Here is an 18,423-nt window from a genome sequence, read left to right on the forward strand (position 1 = left end):
TCTTATATTTCTTGTATTCGTGCCATGAGCATTTTTCCTTTCCAGCTACAAGGCTGTGGATGGACTACCACAATTATGTTCAGGTTACTGCACACTTCTGTTAAAGTTCTAGTGGCAGAGAATCTTTTCACATTCATTATTTTAAAGAGGGCTGGACACAGAAAGGCAAGGAACTTTCCAAAGAGACAATCCCTACTATGAAGAACAGACATTCTTAGCTTAATATAGCTGTGATTTCCAGCTCTTCATGCAAAAACACAAAACTCTGTCAAGAGCTACAGAGAGCACACACACGCACATTAGGCACTTTGTTTTATTTTGCAAAAAAAAAAAAGTCTTTTATATATAAACCATTTCATTCTCTCTCAAAACATTCTACAACTATACAGCTGTTTGCTCCAACATTTGCATAGGAAATACCACAATACAAAAATAAGGTAGGGGGGAGGCAAAAGAAGCAAAACAGCAACCAATTTATGCATGTGTTTCCACGTATAAACATTTGAAGCCTTACAAAATTATTTACATCATTTGTCAACTATTTACATTAAGAGCAACATTTCTAACTATAACAAACAAAACTATAATTTATCAAGTATATGTAAAATTGTCTTAAAAAAAAGTCTATCGTATACCACAAATAAATAAAGACAAACAACAGTTTTAACAACGCTAGGTTTTCCTGTGAGACCCTTTTTTGGTATTTTGATTGTTTATTCTACCCTTTGGTTGACAGCTTAATATTACGGCTTGTGAACTACAGACACTTTTACTTGGTTTGTTTCGTTTTCTCCTGTTGCCTGGCCAAATCCTGCATGGTCTAACCTCATCTTTGGCCCTTCACTTAATGTTTCGAGGCTGAACACTGTGGATCAAAGTCACTGTTAGCATAAAAGGGCACCACTTCACTGACTTCAGTGGAGTTTCAGCTATCTTTGTCAGCAGTTAATTTTCCCCGTGTGTATCCATTTGAACAGTGGATTAACTAAACTGCACTGTAATTTTAAATAACATTACTGTATCCTTTACCTTCTAGTAAATTACATGCAATATCCACATGAAAACAGATCATACTGGTGCTGAACCAGCTTAACATGTCCGTATATGAAAATTGCATCCTAAATCCTACTAAGTTTAGCTTATAATAAGAGGTTTAACATTCTGTATACTGTAACTATCCCCCCGTTTAAGCTTCCAACATTTACTTTCCAGTTCACTTTAAATGTTTTACCCTTTTAAGAAATTTGAAAACAAAATCCTGCTTTGAATATTCAGTGCACACCATCTGAGTTAACAGGTACAAAACATCTGAATGTCTTGCTCATTTCTCTTAAGAGAAATGAAGCTAAGTTGGTACTGTTCCGAGAGGTATTTAAGTAACTTTTTGTGTAAATGTGCCGTTAGCAAATGTAAAACAACTGTTTTTTTTCCAGATAATTCTTAGAAAACTTTTGTTTTAACCCTAAAAAGCTGATTTGCATATTTACAAAATCTTTGTCATAGCAAACATGCAGCATACAGAACAAAATGCTTTGTTCCATGGCTGTTTATGAATTTTTCTATGTATTTTATCTCCACAGAACGACTTAACATTTAAAAAAAAGCACAAGTACTAAACAAATCCAGTAAAACCCTGACAGATTACAATGCATGGCTTTTCCACTGTGTCCATTCATCTGCAGTCTCTCATTAATTTGTTTACTAAACATTGTCACAATAATGACAGTGCTTTGGTCAAAACACCTAAAGAGAAAAAAATATATGTATAACGCTGCCATGTGTCAAGACATAATACTTGTAAAGAGATGAAATCTGCTGACTAAAGCCATATACACCCATATGAGCAAACAAACGACTTGAACACTCTGGTACTGTGGTACAGTGTCTTCCCTTTTTCTGCATAAATATACAAAATATACATTTTCCAGTTTTGAGATTTCTTTTAAATGGATGATCCATCCTCAAAAATTAAACTAATTTCAGTTGTAAGTTGAGAGTCATTAGGAAATTGCATAGATACAGAACAGCCTCGGCAACAAGTCTGGCTTTCAGTTCTGATGCCTCTTCATGTGCAGAGCCAGGTGATCGGAGCGAGAGAAGCTGCGGTTGCACACGGCGCACTGGAAGGGTTTAGCCCCAGTGTGCTTCCTGTAATGGCGCGTTAATTCATCTGAGCGCGCAAATCGCCAATCGCAGCCCTCCCACGTGCACTTGTATGGTTTTTCACCTGAAATCAGACAGAAGGAAGAGAAACATCAGCGGTGCATCTTCTGAAGAGAGCTAGCATGAGGTTGACAAGAGTAACACTGCTGTTCAATTTAAAGGAAACGACAACAGAAAAAAATCTGATGTTTCCTAATTCACAGGCATGTTCTGCAGGCCCCAAATGAACAGCCTCTTTGTTTATTCTGAGCTTTCTGCTCAGAAATTCTGCAAATTAATACTTGGGCAAAATGGCATCAGGAAGAAAAAAGAAACTTTCAAACATAAGCTGGTTACTTATACGAATCAGGGACAGTTACGATAGAGAAATGAACAGAGGTTTAAAAAAATCCTGCATGAGACTGAAATATGCTCCCTCACATTCATCTCATTATGAAAGGGAGCAGAGTGAGGAAAGCAGTCTCACATGACAACCTGGCCCAGTTTGTAACTTATGCTCGCACCTTTTAAAGAAGGATAAATTAAGTTTGACTGAGCTTTTTTAAGAGAAGCCTGAAGTGGGAAGAAAGATTCCTATAAAGATTCTTTGTAGCATATAGATCGGTTCAAGGTCTTCTGAAGCATGAACAAAGGTGCAGTGTATTACAAATACAACTGGGATAATATTTTCTAAAATGTCAGAGGCAATAAAATCTTGTGGTACTCTGCTTTCAGCTAGCTATATATAGAAGAAAGCATCTAAAAGACCAAAGTCCTTGTTTTCAGAATTAAATGTCTACCATCAGGTAATTACATTGCAGAGGTGGCAAATGGTTGTTGTTTCCATCAGGCTGTACCAATGCAGAGGGAGCATGGCATCTTTGAAAACTTGCTATATTACAGAAACTCTGAATGCTACTTTGAAATACCCTGCTAGTCCTGAATATGCTAGCTCAAGCACCCGAAATACATGCATTCATTCATTTTACAACCGTAAATGGGGTCTTTGAAGCATGTCTATAATTTATGGATTTGTTTGTTGAAATGGGAGAAGCATGAAGCCACAAAGTCAAGATGACTTCTGTGTGAAGAGAACTTTACATGTTGGACATACACCTGCTCAGGAGCTGGTATGGACATGATGTCACCACACAAGCAAGCTTCATATAAATAAAGAAGCTAAGATTACCTATTTATAGGATATTGGTTGACGCTGGTTGACAAAAACACCTTTCAGTTGGCACAGTCAATTGCTATCTATATCCTTTATATCAATTTGATTCTGGCAAAGAGAGAAAGAAAACCAAGTTTATCTGAGCACTCAGCAACAAAGTGGAGCAGAATCAGATGAAGACTTGAGCTTTCAAAAAAATCTTTCCACCGTGGCTTAAAGACCTTCTCCTTCTGCATCTGGTCCCAGACCTTTACTCTAACAGCTTCAATCCTACAGCTTTATGGAGTGACTCTAGTCTTCCCTGGTTTACTGTCACATTAGCAAGTGGAAAAGAGTCAGAAGACAATATCCTGCCATCTGCTTGTTCTGCAAAGAACACTATTTGAGAAACATCAGAATGTCTCTTCAGAGACTCTAAATTGTAATTTAAATGAAATTATGAAATATGTTTTGTCTGTGTGTTTCTACTGCTTCTTCTCAACTAAGCAGTAACTTTCCATCTACTGCTAAAAGTGGAGTCAGCTCTCTGCTCGCCGTGGCAAAGTGACTTCATATCAGCAGAATGTTCACAACTAGAATGAGACTTCTACAAGATAAAACTAACCAGCCAAACAAACCACCACCTCTTTACGTAGACAGCAAAGGATTTACTGAAATTGCAGTGGATAATAGCAAACCTTAAGAAAACAACAAATTTGGGGAGGAATCACCTCTCACAGTTCAAAATTAACTGATACATGGTAAAACAGATCACAATTTCTTGAAAATTTCCATCACAGTTGAATTTACTCTTCCTGACACTGTCTAAAGACTGGAATCACCTACAAAGCAGGATTATTTTTTTTTCTGTTTCACACAACATATACTGTAGATTAAAATACAGATCTCATTCAAATTTAGTACATAAAGCTTTTCTAACATCAGAGAAGTCAGCTAGCACATTTAGTCTTCATAGCAGAATGACAGCAAAGGTTTCTACTCAGTGCAGGATCCTTTGTAATATGTATGTCATCCTTCATGTATTTAAACTGAGTCTTGCTGTAATTCACTTGGAGGTCTGTAAAAGACTGCACTGCTGTTCCATAAGTGTAACATTAGAGACCTTCAGTGAATGTTTTGTGTTTTGTTGCAAAACAGTGTTACTCTTACATGTAAAACACCTTAACTCAAAAACAATTCCCTTTTCTCTTTTTTCTCTTTTCCTCCACGTTGGCTTTAAGCTCATCTAATCAAATGTTTCCACCTGGTTTAGAATTAATTTAGCCTAAATCCAGAATAGTCCCAGTAAGATGATACTATTAAAAGCTTCTGACCAATCTTTAAAAACTTTCACTTAAAACTGTCATAAATCCCATCCTGCAATCCCCCCATCCTAACTGCCTGCAGAGAGCACAGAGATTTAGTCAACTCTCTGTTTACTCCTGTCTCGTTTACCAATTTACAGATTAACATTGGGTATATGAGAAACAGTAAAGAAGGTGGGGAAATAGCACTTACCACACAGAAAACCTGGACTATCTAGAATGAAACACTAACTGGGAATCAAGACCTAAAAGCACATTTCATAGACTTGGTGTAGAGGTGATAAAGAGATATGCCAAAATTCACTGAGTGCCACGTTAAGTTGTATTACTGAAAAAGCAGTCTCAAAGTTGTCCTAGTAAGTGGCACCTGGCCCTAAGACCAAACAAAAAAAACCTGCTGTCCTCCCATTCTATCTTGTTTTTCATCTGTGACAACATGTTGTGTGAAGGCTACTGGCATATAAACCACCAGAAATCAGGACAGCAGCAAAGCATGTGGCTTCTTGGACCCAATGGGTTCAAAGGCAATGATGAATTCCTATCTAGAAAACTGTGTAGCTTACAGTGCAGTGGTCACCTCATCTATCAATGCTGCTACAGTCAAGAAAGAACCACGGGCACCTCACTGTCATGCAGTGCAGCACCAGCACAAGCGGAGAAGCTGTGCTTGCTTCTCCTTCCTGGACAAGTGTTGCAGACCTGAGCTGAACTGAACAGAGCTTGAGGATGCACCCAGGGGAACAAGGGGGTGCCTTACACAGATTGTTTTAACAGCGTTACTTTTATGTACTTGGAAATTAAAGCCAGAACGTTGCTTTTAACCCCTGCTTTGGCTAACAGTGAGAACTGGAAAATTTATTTTTAGCGCCAATATAGAGGCCCAGGTTATTCTGAATAAATCCTAGGGGTAAAATACTGAATATCTATGTTTGTAATGCTAGTTTCCGCTGGAAAGTTCTATTTAAAAACTGAATCAATTTCAAATGTTTTCCTTTGGGGCAAGAAGGAAGGGGGGCAAGAAAAAGAAGGTGGACATTATTTTCACTCCTTTACAGATAGGAGAACAATTAGCTGCTAGTATTCTCTCTGTTGATCTATACACATGCTTTTTGTCACTGAGCAGAAATAAGAATTTGGTTTAAGTTCCTGTGGCAAGGAAAAAAAAAAAGCCTCATGTTACATATTTTCTGAAGTGATCCTACGTTCTTCTGTGCTGACTTTAAAGCTCTGAGAAATCTGAGTTTGAGAATTTATTTATAAAAAAAAACAAAAAACAAACAACATCACAGGTATACACAACAAGGGACACTGAACTCTTTATACACTATTTTCATTGGCTACAGAGTAACGTAAGATTTGTTTACTTTAATGATTGTGTGAAATACAGTAGCTGTAAAGTTTTAGAAACCCTTGCTTTTCCTCCAGCAATTTAGAATTTCTATAGGGTGTTAGACCAAGAACGCCACTGGCCATCAAATACGAATGCAGTATAGCTCAGTTACTGGAACACGATCACTGTATCAAACAGATATTTCACTGTAAAAGCAAGAAAACAGCTCACTCCTCCACTTCAGGGGAGCTTCCACAGGATTTGTTAGAATGTCAACACCGTTCAGCTAAAACACCACGAAGGAAGCTGGTACCGATTTCCAGCCAAATAGCACACTCCAACCCTTTCTTCCCAAGCCAGAAATATTATACACAGCACTTCTGGGAAACAGAACTGCTTTCCTTTAAATTATACTTCAACAGGATAGGGATTTCATAAGTTTAATTGGACTTTTGCATAATCTCCTTCCAGTATCACTCATTTAAAATATTTTGCTAGGCTTATGCATCACAAAATATATTTTAAGTTCTTGAACTGCTAATATGTATCCATTCTCCAGTTTTAAAAATAAATTTGTAGAGCATGAGAAACAGGCTTGTACTTGAGCACTGAAATTTTAATCACCAATGTTTAGTTTGGAAGCTCTTTTATGGAATGTACCTAACAAGAGATAAGGGAGTTTAACCTGAAAGGAGACTATTTTTCTTCCAATGTGTTTGTCTGTCCCCTAAAAATTAAATAAATTATAATGCTCTAAGATTGCAAAAATGTCAGAAAGATGTATGCATACCTGCATATAACATGGTCACCTTACTAACCACTTCAATAGCTAAACTACACCAATGTAGATCCTAAGGTTTGGGATCCTTGTCAATATCTCATGAAAATTATCTGGACCACCGAGTCAATGCTGACTCTTCTTTTAATTTATCTCATTAATTTATCACAGGCTGTAGTAGTTTAAAAACAGACCAAGTGTTTTTTTAGCATTAATTCTATCTGCTGGCAGTGACTGTCACTGCCATACTCACATGGGAAAGGTACAGTGCTACCCATGAGGTGGGTGATGGTCACTTGGAGGATATCCTTTATCCTATAGTCCTTGTTCAAAAATGACAGAATAATTTGAGTCGAAAAGGACATTTAAAGGCCATCTAGTCCAATTTCCCTTCAACAAGCAAGGACTTCTACACTAGGCAGGTTGCTCAGAGCCCCATCCAGCCTGACCTTGAATGTCTCCAGGGACAGGGCATTCACCACCGCTCTGAGCAACCTGTTCCAGTGTTCCACTTCACCTTGTTGTAAATTACTTTTTTCTTATATACAGTCTGTATCAACCTATCAACTTTCTTTAATTTGAAACAATTTTCCCTTGTCCTATCACAACAGACCCTGCTAAAGAGTCTGTCCCTTACTTTATTATAGCACCCCCTTAGATACTGAAAGGCCATGATCAGGTCTCCTTGCATCCTGAGAAGACACTTCTACTTATAAAATGCTGTTCGGGAAAAAGAATCACTCTTTTAAAACGTGATTCTTTTAGCAATGAATTTTTCCATTAACAAGAAAGTAAACTTCCTTACTCCACCGAAGAAGCAGCTGTGTAATTTTATTTCTTCACTACTACTTCACTACTAGAATGGCCTTCTTAAAATATAAAGTTGTATAGAGTAAGGGTCAGGTTTTCAAAGCTAGTCAGCTACTTGAAGATCTAAGCACATGTAATTATGCATAAAGAAGCCTTCATCAAATGGAAATACATGGGAATAATGACTCGAGTGAATTAAAAAGGGACAATTCCACCCAAGTCCCACATTTCAAAGCTACTGCGGGACACAGGAAGGAAAGGTAGACAAGGTCGAGGTGAGTAAGCACTAGAGCCGGCCAGAAGATGAAACACTCCGTTCTCCTTCTTTTGGGAAGTGTTTTCACCTGATGCTGGAGTAGGGGGTGGGGAAAGGACCCCTTTGAAGTTCTGTGGAGAGGTATGCATGGCGTTCATGAGTCACTGACAGAGACAACACATTTTTGCTCTCTTTGTGCCATATCACTGTCTGGCATCTGCCTCTTCAGGAGCTAGAAGATGGACATGTCTGGCAATAGCAGAATGCCAGCCCCAGAAAGCCCAGACAACAGGTAATCCTAGCCCAAGCATAGCTGGCCTAGCTTCTGGGGCAAGTCTCAGAACCAGCAGGAGCACACAACACTTTGTTCCTCTAGAACTGCTTCCCTGGAGGCAAGTGCCCAGCCTTAAAAAAATATTCAACTAGGTGTGATACCAAGGAGGGAGGAAAAACAGTTTATCACTGGTACAAACAGTGTGATGCAGAAACATCCATGTTGTATCCTGCTTTAAACCAGATTACTACAAGTTTTCTGACATTTTTGCTTTTAAATTTTTTACATCTTAGAATCAGTTGTCTTAGATTCCTGACGTACTACAGTCTTTAAAAAGCTAAGTCTTCCCTTTGTTTTAGTTTGCCTGACATAGCTTTACTCTAGGTTTAAGTATGACTGTTTTAAACTCCAGCCTCTTCCTGGCTAACTGGAATTGAAAGCAGTTGGTTGAGTATCCTGTCCTTGATCAAAAGAAGTTTCTAGCTCTGAAAGTTTACCTAAACTTCGATCCCCATTCTATCATTGACGAAGCTGCCTCTGTTAGAAACAGTCTGTTAGAAACAGTCTTTTATTTTGGGTTTTTGTCTTTTTTTTTTTTTTTATAGCAGTTTTTGTTGTTGTTCAGAGAAAGAACAGAAAGCTGAAATTTCAAAATTAAAACAAATATCCCTCAGCTGCTTAAAAGCTCTTCAGTGCATTGAAATTCTCTGTGTTGTCCAAGTCCGAGGGGGATTAGAAGGCTGAGAGTACACGTAGAGGCTGAAGGAAATCCAGCTTATTTTTTGAGTGATGAAACAAATATAGTCCTTGAAAGAAGCAGTCCCCCAGTGATACAAATGCATAACACATGCTGTGCATTTAAAATGTGATAAAAGTCTGTGCCTAGTATAGTAATGGCTATTTGGTGTCCACTACTTAATAACAAAACAGGATTTTTAGGAATTCTGTAACATAGTTGTTTCTCCTGGAACATCCCATCACTGATAAATCAAGAAGTATTACATCTCTTTCTAACAAAAGCATGAAGAGGAAAGAAAGACAAGAGTTTGGTAAAGCAAAGAGGACAGTAAAAAAAGAAGTTACGTACCACTCAGTTTCTGACTACAGCCACACAAAGGCATTATCTTCTGAGAGCTCCTAGCAATATCTGAAGCACTCTTATTTTTCTTAGTGTTGTCTTATGCAGTTCAAGGATTACTGGGGAATCTTGATTGGCCTGTGAAATGGTTTATTTTCTTTCTGGCATAACATTCTGTCTTAACAGAGGTGGTCTCTCCACAAGGAGATATGCAAACAGAGGAAAGGAATTTTTTAAAGTAGGTTTATAAGAAATCCATGCCATCTGGGGCGTATGGCCATGTCTACGAGTTCTGTGCTCTGCTGAAGAACACATTTCCTCATCTACGGCTGTGGTGCAAGAACAGCTCTTTAGCTCTCACACCAATAACACTGGCTCTTGTGTAGCCAGATAAGAGGTGCTCTTAACGTGGAATTCATTAAACCTGCTGTAGACTTCCAGATTTCCATCTACTGTACACAAACACAAAAATTGAAAGCAATACATTAAAGCTATTTTAATTCAAAGCGAAGTGCTGTACATTTGCCAAAATCAAAGATTTTAATATGTCCTTAATCAGAGTTGTTAGAGATCACTGAATATAAATAATGCAGCCTGACAAGACGAGAATGCTGCTACCAAGATACTCAGACTAAACTAGGACATTACTTACATGTTTCTAATCTTTCACCAGTGGGAGGTACAGGTCATCTAACAAACAACAAACAACGCTACACAGAACATGTTCAGTGGAACCAGGAGTCAATTGTCCAAGTCAAGCTCAGAAATTAATTACAATAAGGAATGTCTATTCAAATAATGGAAAATTGTAATCACTGGCAATTGCTGTGAATCTTGGACTATATTAGTGTATGTAGGGCGGTCTCAAAACGAACTATATTTAAATCCGGTCTCTTAGGTCAACAGTTTCCTTATCAGGAATCAAATATCCTGGAACTGAAGTTTAATCCTCTCAGGGAGCAATTGACAGAAACAACTAGGTTTTTTTTTCTTTAAAGCTTTCATGCTTAAAGGGAATTTCTAGGCTTTTAATCAAAAAGAAAATGTTAGGCTTTTCTTTTAAGTATCTCAAATCTAACAGAAGTATCCCTCACCTGACACCTCGGAATTTAATTCTCGCATCCAAAAAATTGAACGCCAGACACTGACGTGAATGGCCAGTAATACTTAATTAAAATTTAGGATTATATTGCTAAGACTTCGCCCAGAAAAGCACAACGCATTCAAGCATGTCTCATTTAGGTTATGACTACAGATAAAGAGCTGAATCAATTAATCCAAAGGTCTGCAATCATCCACAAAGTGTTTGAAAAATGCATTATTTTCCCTTAAACTGTGGTTTGCACAGGAAAATAATGTACTTCCATTTCTCACACAGGCAACTAATGGATTTAGCAGAATTCATAAATAAAAGATACCAACATATTCTCCAGCAGTGTCTAGCAATATTGCACTTTAATGCACTTTGTCAACAATTTTATTTAACTCTCCTTTATTTTTCCTTATTCTCTCTACCAATGATGGCATTTACTGACATCTCCTTAAAGTATAGTCAGTGCAACTGACTCACTCAACAGGTTAAAAAACAGAATCTGTACTTACTTAGTAGCTATTTTCACAATCCAAAAGTTTTTTTTCCTGGATAAAGTGTTGCTACAGACACAGAAGGCTGCTACCAAGAGCAAAGCAGTCTTGAGCTTCAGTTCCCCACTTTTACAGCACAAGCAAAATCCTTCACCTAATTCTCAGGACTGGGATCAGTATGTGTTTTTTGCAAGGCGTCTTTTTTTTTTGGTAGGGTCCACTGTCATTTGTACTCTCTTCTAAAGAATGGGTATCCTGAGCTTCTGGGCAATTCTTTAAGGTACCAGTGTTAACATGCTAGATCTACAGCTACAGTAAATTCAGAACACAAAGTCCTAAGGACTGCTAATGTCTACTGCACATAACTGGTTCTAATTCTGGTGTATACAAACTAGTTCTTGATCTACTGAGGCAGAGATCTAAATGGAAGTAAAATGTTTAACACCTTGAGGAACCGCACAAGCTAGCAGCTGTCCCATGTCGATGCAGCATTTGAAATAACTAGGGCTGGTGGAAGTATTTTGAGTGCATCTCATTTAGAGAAATGCCATTTCTCTTGAGTTATCTCGGCTTCCACTTCCCATCACCAAATACAAACTAGATCTATAGATAGAGATGAAATAGTTATGCAGTTAATGTTAGAAACTATTAATGGCAAATCAACCATGTGATCAGAGAACATGCCTGTACGAAGATTCTGTATACGGAAAACCAGTACGCAGCTGGAAAATGCCCTCAGTGCCTTGATGAGTTCAAAACAATGACAGATTTTCCTCTAAAAAACCATACAAAATTCTCAAGTGTGCAGCTGTTCACAGAAATAATAGAGAAAACACCCTAGAGCCAGCAGTTCTGCTGTAGCGTTACAGGTAGTGTATTCCAGGTGCCTGCATATTAAAGGCTCAACTTCAAGAGTCCCAAATTTTTACATATAAAGAAATTTAACAGGTTTAAGTTTTACAAAACATGGTTCTAAATGATCACTTCATATATATATGTATATATGTATCTACTCATGTATTACAGCAGAAATCTAAGGAGGTTATCTACAATACGCATTGAATTGCTTCGCTCTGACATCTGGCACGTTTTTCTAGTTGGACACAGAACTGATATGTCAGTGTCTTAAAGTAGTTTTCATGTTGGACAGCCTGCAATAAATGCATAACACCCCCTAATATATACACCAGTTGCACAATACAAGTTATGAAACTTGTTCCATGACTAACGGGTATAATCATTTTAAAAGAAAATCCCCAGTTCGAGAAGTCAAAAAAAAAAAAGTCTAATCTATTTTGACAGATGCTTTAACAGGTATTTCAATGTGCTGAATATTGTCCTACATGTCTTGGGAATAACTAACAGCAAGTTAAGATACCACTCTGAAGTGTTTAAGCTTTTCAAATGTACTAGACATCTGCTCCACAACTGCACAGAGATGAATACACAATGCTGTGTTTCTCCACAGCAGCTGAATGTTTGTGTATATTCCACATTTTGTGCTACCAGTTTAATCAACAACAAAAACTTACTTCCTAATTTACAAACACTAAAGCAATATCTAGAGGAAGGAAAGTGGATGCCTGCTCCAGCAGCTGAAACACAGATATTAACCTTGTTTCTCTATGTGACTGTTGGAGAGAGTGAATATGGCGTCCAGCATAATTCCATTACATACCAGCTTATGCTATCTGACTTGCTGCAAGGTAAACATGCAAGAAACACATAAGAAAAGAGAATGGCATTTTGCTCTTGCCCATTTCCTAGAGTTAGTTAAATGTAAAAATCTGAGTGCGTTGATTTAAAAAAACAAAAAAAAACCCCTACAGCCTACATTCCACCTATCAAAAATAACATTTCCCTGAAGTTTGTTCTCAAAGAACATCTTTTAGACTTGGTGAAAGCCATTCAGAAGAGAAAGATTGCTAAATAAATACTTTGAAAAGGCTGAGATTTTCCAATACAAAAGGAAAACCATAAGGTCTGTCTTGACTTTTACTGGCAGACAAACTTTGCTGCAGGCTCTTTTATTTTAAGATGACAGATTGCTAAGAAGGGCGGGGGCTGGTCGGGATGAGAGAGAGAGACTGCAGCCAATTTTCAAAGGTATTGTTAAGAAACTAAGAATAAGGAGAAAACAACTTCAGTGGTCCATGATTACTAAAGAACGGGTTTATCCAGATAAACAGGTCTGCTATCCCTGAAGGGATTTGAAAGAATATCACACGCAACTTTATTAAAATGGATTACGTGACAATTACTTCAGACTTTGAAGGTAAAAGCTTCACAAGAGTCTTAAAAATAATAATAAATTAAAACCAAGGCTCAATAACACTGCATGAATGTATAGTTCTAGGGGACTAGGTGCATGCAAAGTGGACTGTATACAGAAAGAAACACCTCCCCAAAGTTTAGCACCAAGCCTCCCTCTTTTGAGGCAAGGTAGAGAGATCCCCCTGCACTCCTGAGGGAGCCCAGAGGGCCCCCAGCATAATTCCGCCATTTCCCTGAGATCACTTCCATTCACGTTAACCTTCAGTTGATTGATTTATGTGGTATCGGTACGTCAGAGATCCTGCTCGTAAATCGACACGTTTCAGCCGTATCTTAAGCGAGAGATTACAATCTGTACTGGAAATCTTCAAGTATTAAATGAATATTCAAGAGAGCTAAACTAATCCGAACTCTGAAATAATGCAGGTAACAGGATATGCATTTGCATTCTTGCATGCTAGCGCTTCAGACAGTTTATCCCTTCATTCACCTCCCCAGAAGACCCTTTGTATTCTAGGCTTGCTTAAATTCGCTAGATTTTTATCTCTAACATTCTTGTTTCCATGAATACATCAGCTTCTCTGACCTCTGCACATTAATCCACACTTCTAAGGTCAAACATCTATAGGTAAAAAAGTGAAGGTAACAATAAACATTAGTGACCCTGTGTAGTATGTATTAGGAGTGTATATATTTCTGTGCACACAAACATTAACTTCATAAACCCTAAAGTCATTACCACTCAAGGTACAAAAAACAAAAACAAAAAACACTGATTTTAAAAAGGAAAAGTAGTATACAATGATGCCCAAGTAACACCCACTTTTTCTGGAGTAGAACTTTGCTTTTATCTTCTTCCTAGTTACTGTATTATAGCAAGTGACATTTAAAACTGAGACTCAATGCTGGCTAAATTGCATGGACACCACTTAAAGGTTATTTATTAAAGACTAATAGTATTATACTGTCTGACATTATTCAGGCTTATAGTCTCACAAAAATATTCTTATTAATCTAGTCAGTAATGAGTGATCATACGTATCAAAAATATCAAAGTGCTCTTGTTTAGTCTATTATGAAAGTAAAGCAGTAGAGGTGCTTAGAATTTTTTTTTTTTTTAAACTGTGAGTGCAACACAGATAACTCTTTCATTTATCAAAACAAAATTTCCATAGTAACATTTAGCCTGGAGATACTCAATATCTTACCATAATCTAACAATCCATTCAGAACAGCTGAAAACACAGCCTTGTTTCCACAGAGAAAGCGAAGCATTTTGCTGGATCACAGCTCACGTTAAATTTTGTTTTGACTTTTGGTTTAAACTCAGGTGAAAACTCATTACTTGAACAGCACAACCTTAGTGCTGGCAGCCTGCTTCAATAAGCAAATTGCTTGAAGTGCAACTTCTATTTTGCTTTAAATTGATGTTCGCAGGTAAGAGTTGAAGCTTATACTCCATTATACATACACAGGTACACAGGTAGTAACCCCCTTCCTTTTTCCTTTTTTTTTTTTTTAATTTTGGCAAATAAATAAGTAATTGCCTTTTTACTGTAAAGTAAAAATTGCCTTCTTACTGTAGCACAACTAGTTCTGTATTAAGATCCCAGAACTGTCCTAATAGCTCTAAGTGTGCTGTTGGGGAGCTCAGCATTCCTCCCCCTGCCTTCTTTGTCTACACAAGTCCATCCTTAGGAGCAATCTCTATGAAGTTCTAGGTTTTGAAGGCTTGGCTCCTGTGTGCATGAATAAGAAAAGCTTTGTCCTTAGCCTGTCTTGGTGTATGCCCATGAGCTGCAATTGTGTCAGTATCTGCACGCACAATTCGATCAAGGTATAAAAACAGATGTTACACACTAACACTCTGCACTTTCATTTCCATCATTCTAATGTCTTTCACTAGCAGGAAAAAAAAAAACCAAAAAAACAAAACTGTAGAACTGTTTGTCTCAAAAACCAACCAACCAAAAACACTTAGTGATATGCAAATAGAGATGACTTGAGAATTTTCAAGGCATTTTGGAAAAAAAGTTTAAGATTAAATAACTCTGAGCAGGTCAAAGAGAAGGCTCAAAATGGAAAAACGCTATGTAGATAAATCTTCAAATTCGTAATGTTTACTCTGCTGAATTCATTATTCATAAGAAGTTTTTTTTGGGGGGAAAAGTAGTATTTTCATCTGTTTTATTCTTAACAATTTTGAGTTTTGCATTGTAAAAGGCTGAACACTGCCTTTTATTTGGAATAAAAAGAAAGCTTTTTTTCCTCACGGACCAAACCTGAAATTTTTCTTAAGTGCCAGTCTGATCCCATACCGCTCTACAGAAATGGGGAGAAGATGGCGGATCAAACACTTTCGCCTTTTCAAAAAATATATAAGCCATTAATGAGCAAGAGACAATGAGAGCGAGTACATACCCGTGTGAGTTCTCAGGTGCGCTTTTAAGTGAGAAGACTTTGTATACACTTTTGTGCAGCCTAAAACAAGATAAAATAAGAAGGGAGAGAAATGCTTCAGTAGGGAGAACAGGAACACTCCACATGATACTTAAACTTCCTCATTCAGTGCTGAGGTACTATCTGGAAGCATTTACGTTTACTACCTTCTGGCACAATAACCATTTAGAAGTATAATTTAATACATAAAGTTCCTAGGGAGACATTGCTTTACATAGAAAAAAATATATGTTTCTGGGAGACTTACTTCCTTCTAATGTAGTATAAAACAATAGCTACTAAAATCTACATGGCTCCATAAATCTTTAAGTCTATCTACAAATTTGTTTTTAAATTCCTACGCCAGTTCACCTAGGACTTTATCTCACTTCTCCATTTTATGCATTTATCACATTGATCAGGTGAGTTATAAGCGTAAAGGGAGAGAGAACCAAGGGCTGTGACTTTCTCGATGTGCACAGAGTGGTGTGACCATCCTGTATCTGGGATCACATATTACTGGAAGGAATAGCTTAAAGAGTGAGGTTCTTCTTTCAGTGCAACATATATTCCCTCTGAGCCTATCCTCTCATGTGCAATTTTCAAAGGTAACTTTAATGGCTTTATCCAAGCAGATGAATTCCTTATTTGTACCAAGGGAGGTACAGCCACTGCCTCAACTGCCAGGAGATGAAGCAAATCTTACAGGGTCAAACTGAGCTTCTGCTCCATCACAGGTATTAGGGAAGTTAGGACACGAGCTGGACACCCACACAGACTCTAATTAGAGATGGACATATAGCTAATTTTTTTTTTTTTCCTCCAATAAAGACAGAGCACAACTTTTTTACCACATTAAAGTGAGGTCAGGAGTTTGACTGTAAAAATGACATGCAGAAAATGACAGGCACTATTTAAAGAATGTAAGTACACACCACACAGAATAAGACACTAGAGAAATTCCACTTCAACAAGAAATGATTGATTCTAAATATAGTAAAGAAAATAGCTTATGCCTAGTGTATGACTATTCACACTTTCTTATTCCCAGAGGTGTGATCGCTGGAAAATGCTGCTTACCGGGGTAGTCACAGTAGTGGATGCGTCTTTTCTCCAAATCTGGGTTACTTCTTCTGTTGTATCTGACTGGCTGTATATTCTGGGGTGTTATTGGCAGAGTTGCAGGTAAATTGGGGTTGTGAATTGCCAGCTTGGAAGCTATAGTGGCAGCGTATGATGGAGGAGGGGTTAAATTCTGTAGCATCTCTGCTTGTCTATCCGGACTGCCAGGCTCTGAGCTGGGGGGAGAAGGGGGGAAGTAGGTGGCCTGCTGCTGAAGAAATTGGTTTGGCATTGTATAGGAGCATGGGGGAATGCCCTGGAACTGTTTCATTGCAGTCTGTGGGACAGCTGGGGAGAGGGTGTTGAGGCCTGACATGGCCGACGGCATGGAGACACTGCTAAGGGAGTCCATGACGGCTGCCTGAGGGGCTGCACTGGGCATGTCGAGATCCGGCGAGCTCAGGAGTTGGTAAAGCTGGCCCTGCTGGGGCGTGACAGAGAGGTGGACATCAGGGGTCGGGAGCTCCTGCTTGATGAAAATGTTGTTCACATCGGGGGTCTGATGAGAGCTGAAAATGCTGGTGAACTCGGGGAGGGCCTGGGTAGGGGCAGGGGTGGGGGCAGCGGTTTCGCTCTGGTGACTGAAGATGGTAACGGGCTCGGTCTTGATGTGGGGGACACAGGGCCGCTGGGATTTGTACAGGCCGGTTCTCAGGTGGCTGATGTCAGGGAGGAAGACGTTCATGTTGATGCTGTAAGGCAAGCCTTCGCTGTCGGTGAAGAACTGGTCTACGACTGAGGCACTATCTCTTCTGTACTTCTTATGCTCAGAGATGACTGGGACAGGTGGAAGTTGAGGTGCCAGGTATTTCTCCATTTCACACCTTGTCTGCAAAAACAAAACGTACAATAGCCTACATGACTGGCTGCGAAACAAGATGGCACGTGCACAGTGAGAGTTAGGAAACAGAAAACAGCCACTCTCTGGCAAACCGTGAGCTACCTATGGAGGGAGATACCAACGCCACTCAGAACGGGAAGGCAAAACGAAGGCGGGCACAGCTCGCACAGAGCAGTATCGAGACCCATCGCGTGCCTCAGCCCATGGCAAGCTTTCATCTCGTACCTATAAGACAGCCCCACACAGGGAAATGACAGGCCCCGGCCTAATCTACAGATCTCGCCCTTGGAATTTGCTGTCGAACAAGGTCGCCGCCGATCGGTTTCACTCACTCCGCTTTGAAATGCGAACTCTGGGAAGTCACATCCCCAGACGGCCGTTTGAGCTAACACTTCAAACGATGTTTATACGTGCCTGATTCCTGCGCTTCCAGGGTTTTTCATGCTTAGAAGAAAGGCGTTCGATGAGAAGTACAACACCGAAGCATTAAGGTATAAATAACGCCGAATAAAAGAAAGATGGGTCGACTACGTTTGCTCACCCTTTTTGTAAAGCGTCTCGTAACACTTCAGAAATCTGCACAGCGGTGAATAGCAGATAAACATGTCCCAGCTCTGCCCGGGTCCCGGGAACAACTCTGTAATTACGGGGATCGCTGCCCCGGTGCAGTGGTGCCGGGGAATCCGTGGGCGGCAGCGCCTGACCCCGCACACTCATCGGCCCGGCATGTGCCGAGCAACACCAGTGGGCAAACGCGGCATTCCCCCTCGCCTCGTCAGGGCTCATTCCAGACCCGGCGAGCACCCGAGAAGAGAAAGCGGCTGATAAACAGCCTCCCCTGCTTTAAGTGGCTTTTAGGACGTTTCTTCAAAGCCCACCAGTAAACAACACAAACAAACAGAGACGCATTCCCTCGCTTTGATCTGGGTCTGCCCTAACACGCAAGGCTGCTTTCCGCCTCCCCCCGCTTACAGCGGGACCGCTTTGAAGCCGGGACCGCTCCTCTCGGAGGCGCAC

General features: G+C 39.3%; 1 protein-coding gene across 1 annotated transcript; it reads right to left on the bottom strand.

Moving 5' to 3' along the window:
• Window positions 1–295: 295 nt before the first annotated feature.
• On the bottom strand, window positions 296–17,653 carry KLF5 (Kruppel like factor 5). The gene is made up of 3 exons (XM_010728735.3): window positions 16,524–17,653; window positions 15,426–15,485; window positions 296–2,227 (listed from the first exon to the last, which is right to left on the bottom strand). Exons 1-3 carry the CDS (start codon window positions 17,380–17,382, stop codon window positions 2,049–2,051), a joined length of 1,098 nt encoding a protein of 365 aa, XP_010727037.1. The 5' UTR covers window positions 17,383–17,653; the 3' UTR covers window positions 296–2,048.
• Between the last annotated feature and the right edge of the window lie 770 nt (window positions 17,654–18,423).

The sequence above is a fragment of the Meleagris gallopavo genome, chromosome 1, assembly GCF_000146605.3.
Source record: "Meleagris gallopavo isolate NT-WF06-2002-E0010 breed Aviagen turkey brand Nicholas breeding stock chromosome 1, Turkey_5.1, whole genome shotgun sequence".
Taxonomy (NCBI): domain Eukaryota; kingdom Metazoa; phylum Chordata; class Aves; order Galliformes; family Phasianidae; genus Meleagris; species Meleagris gallopavo.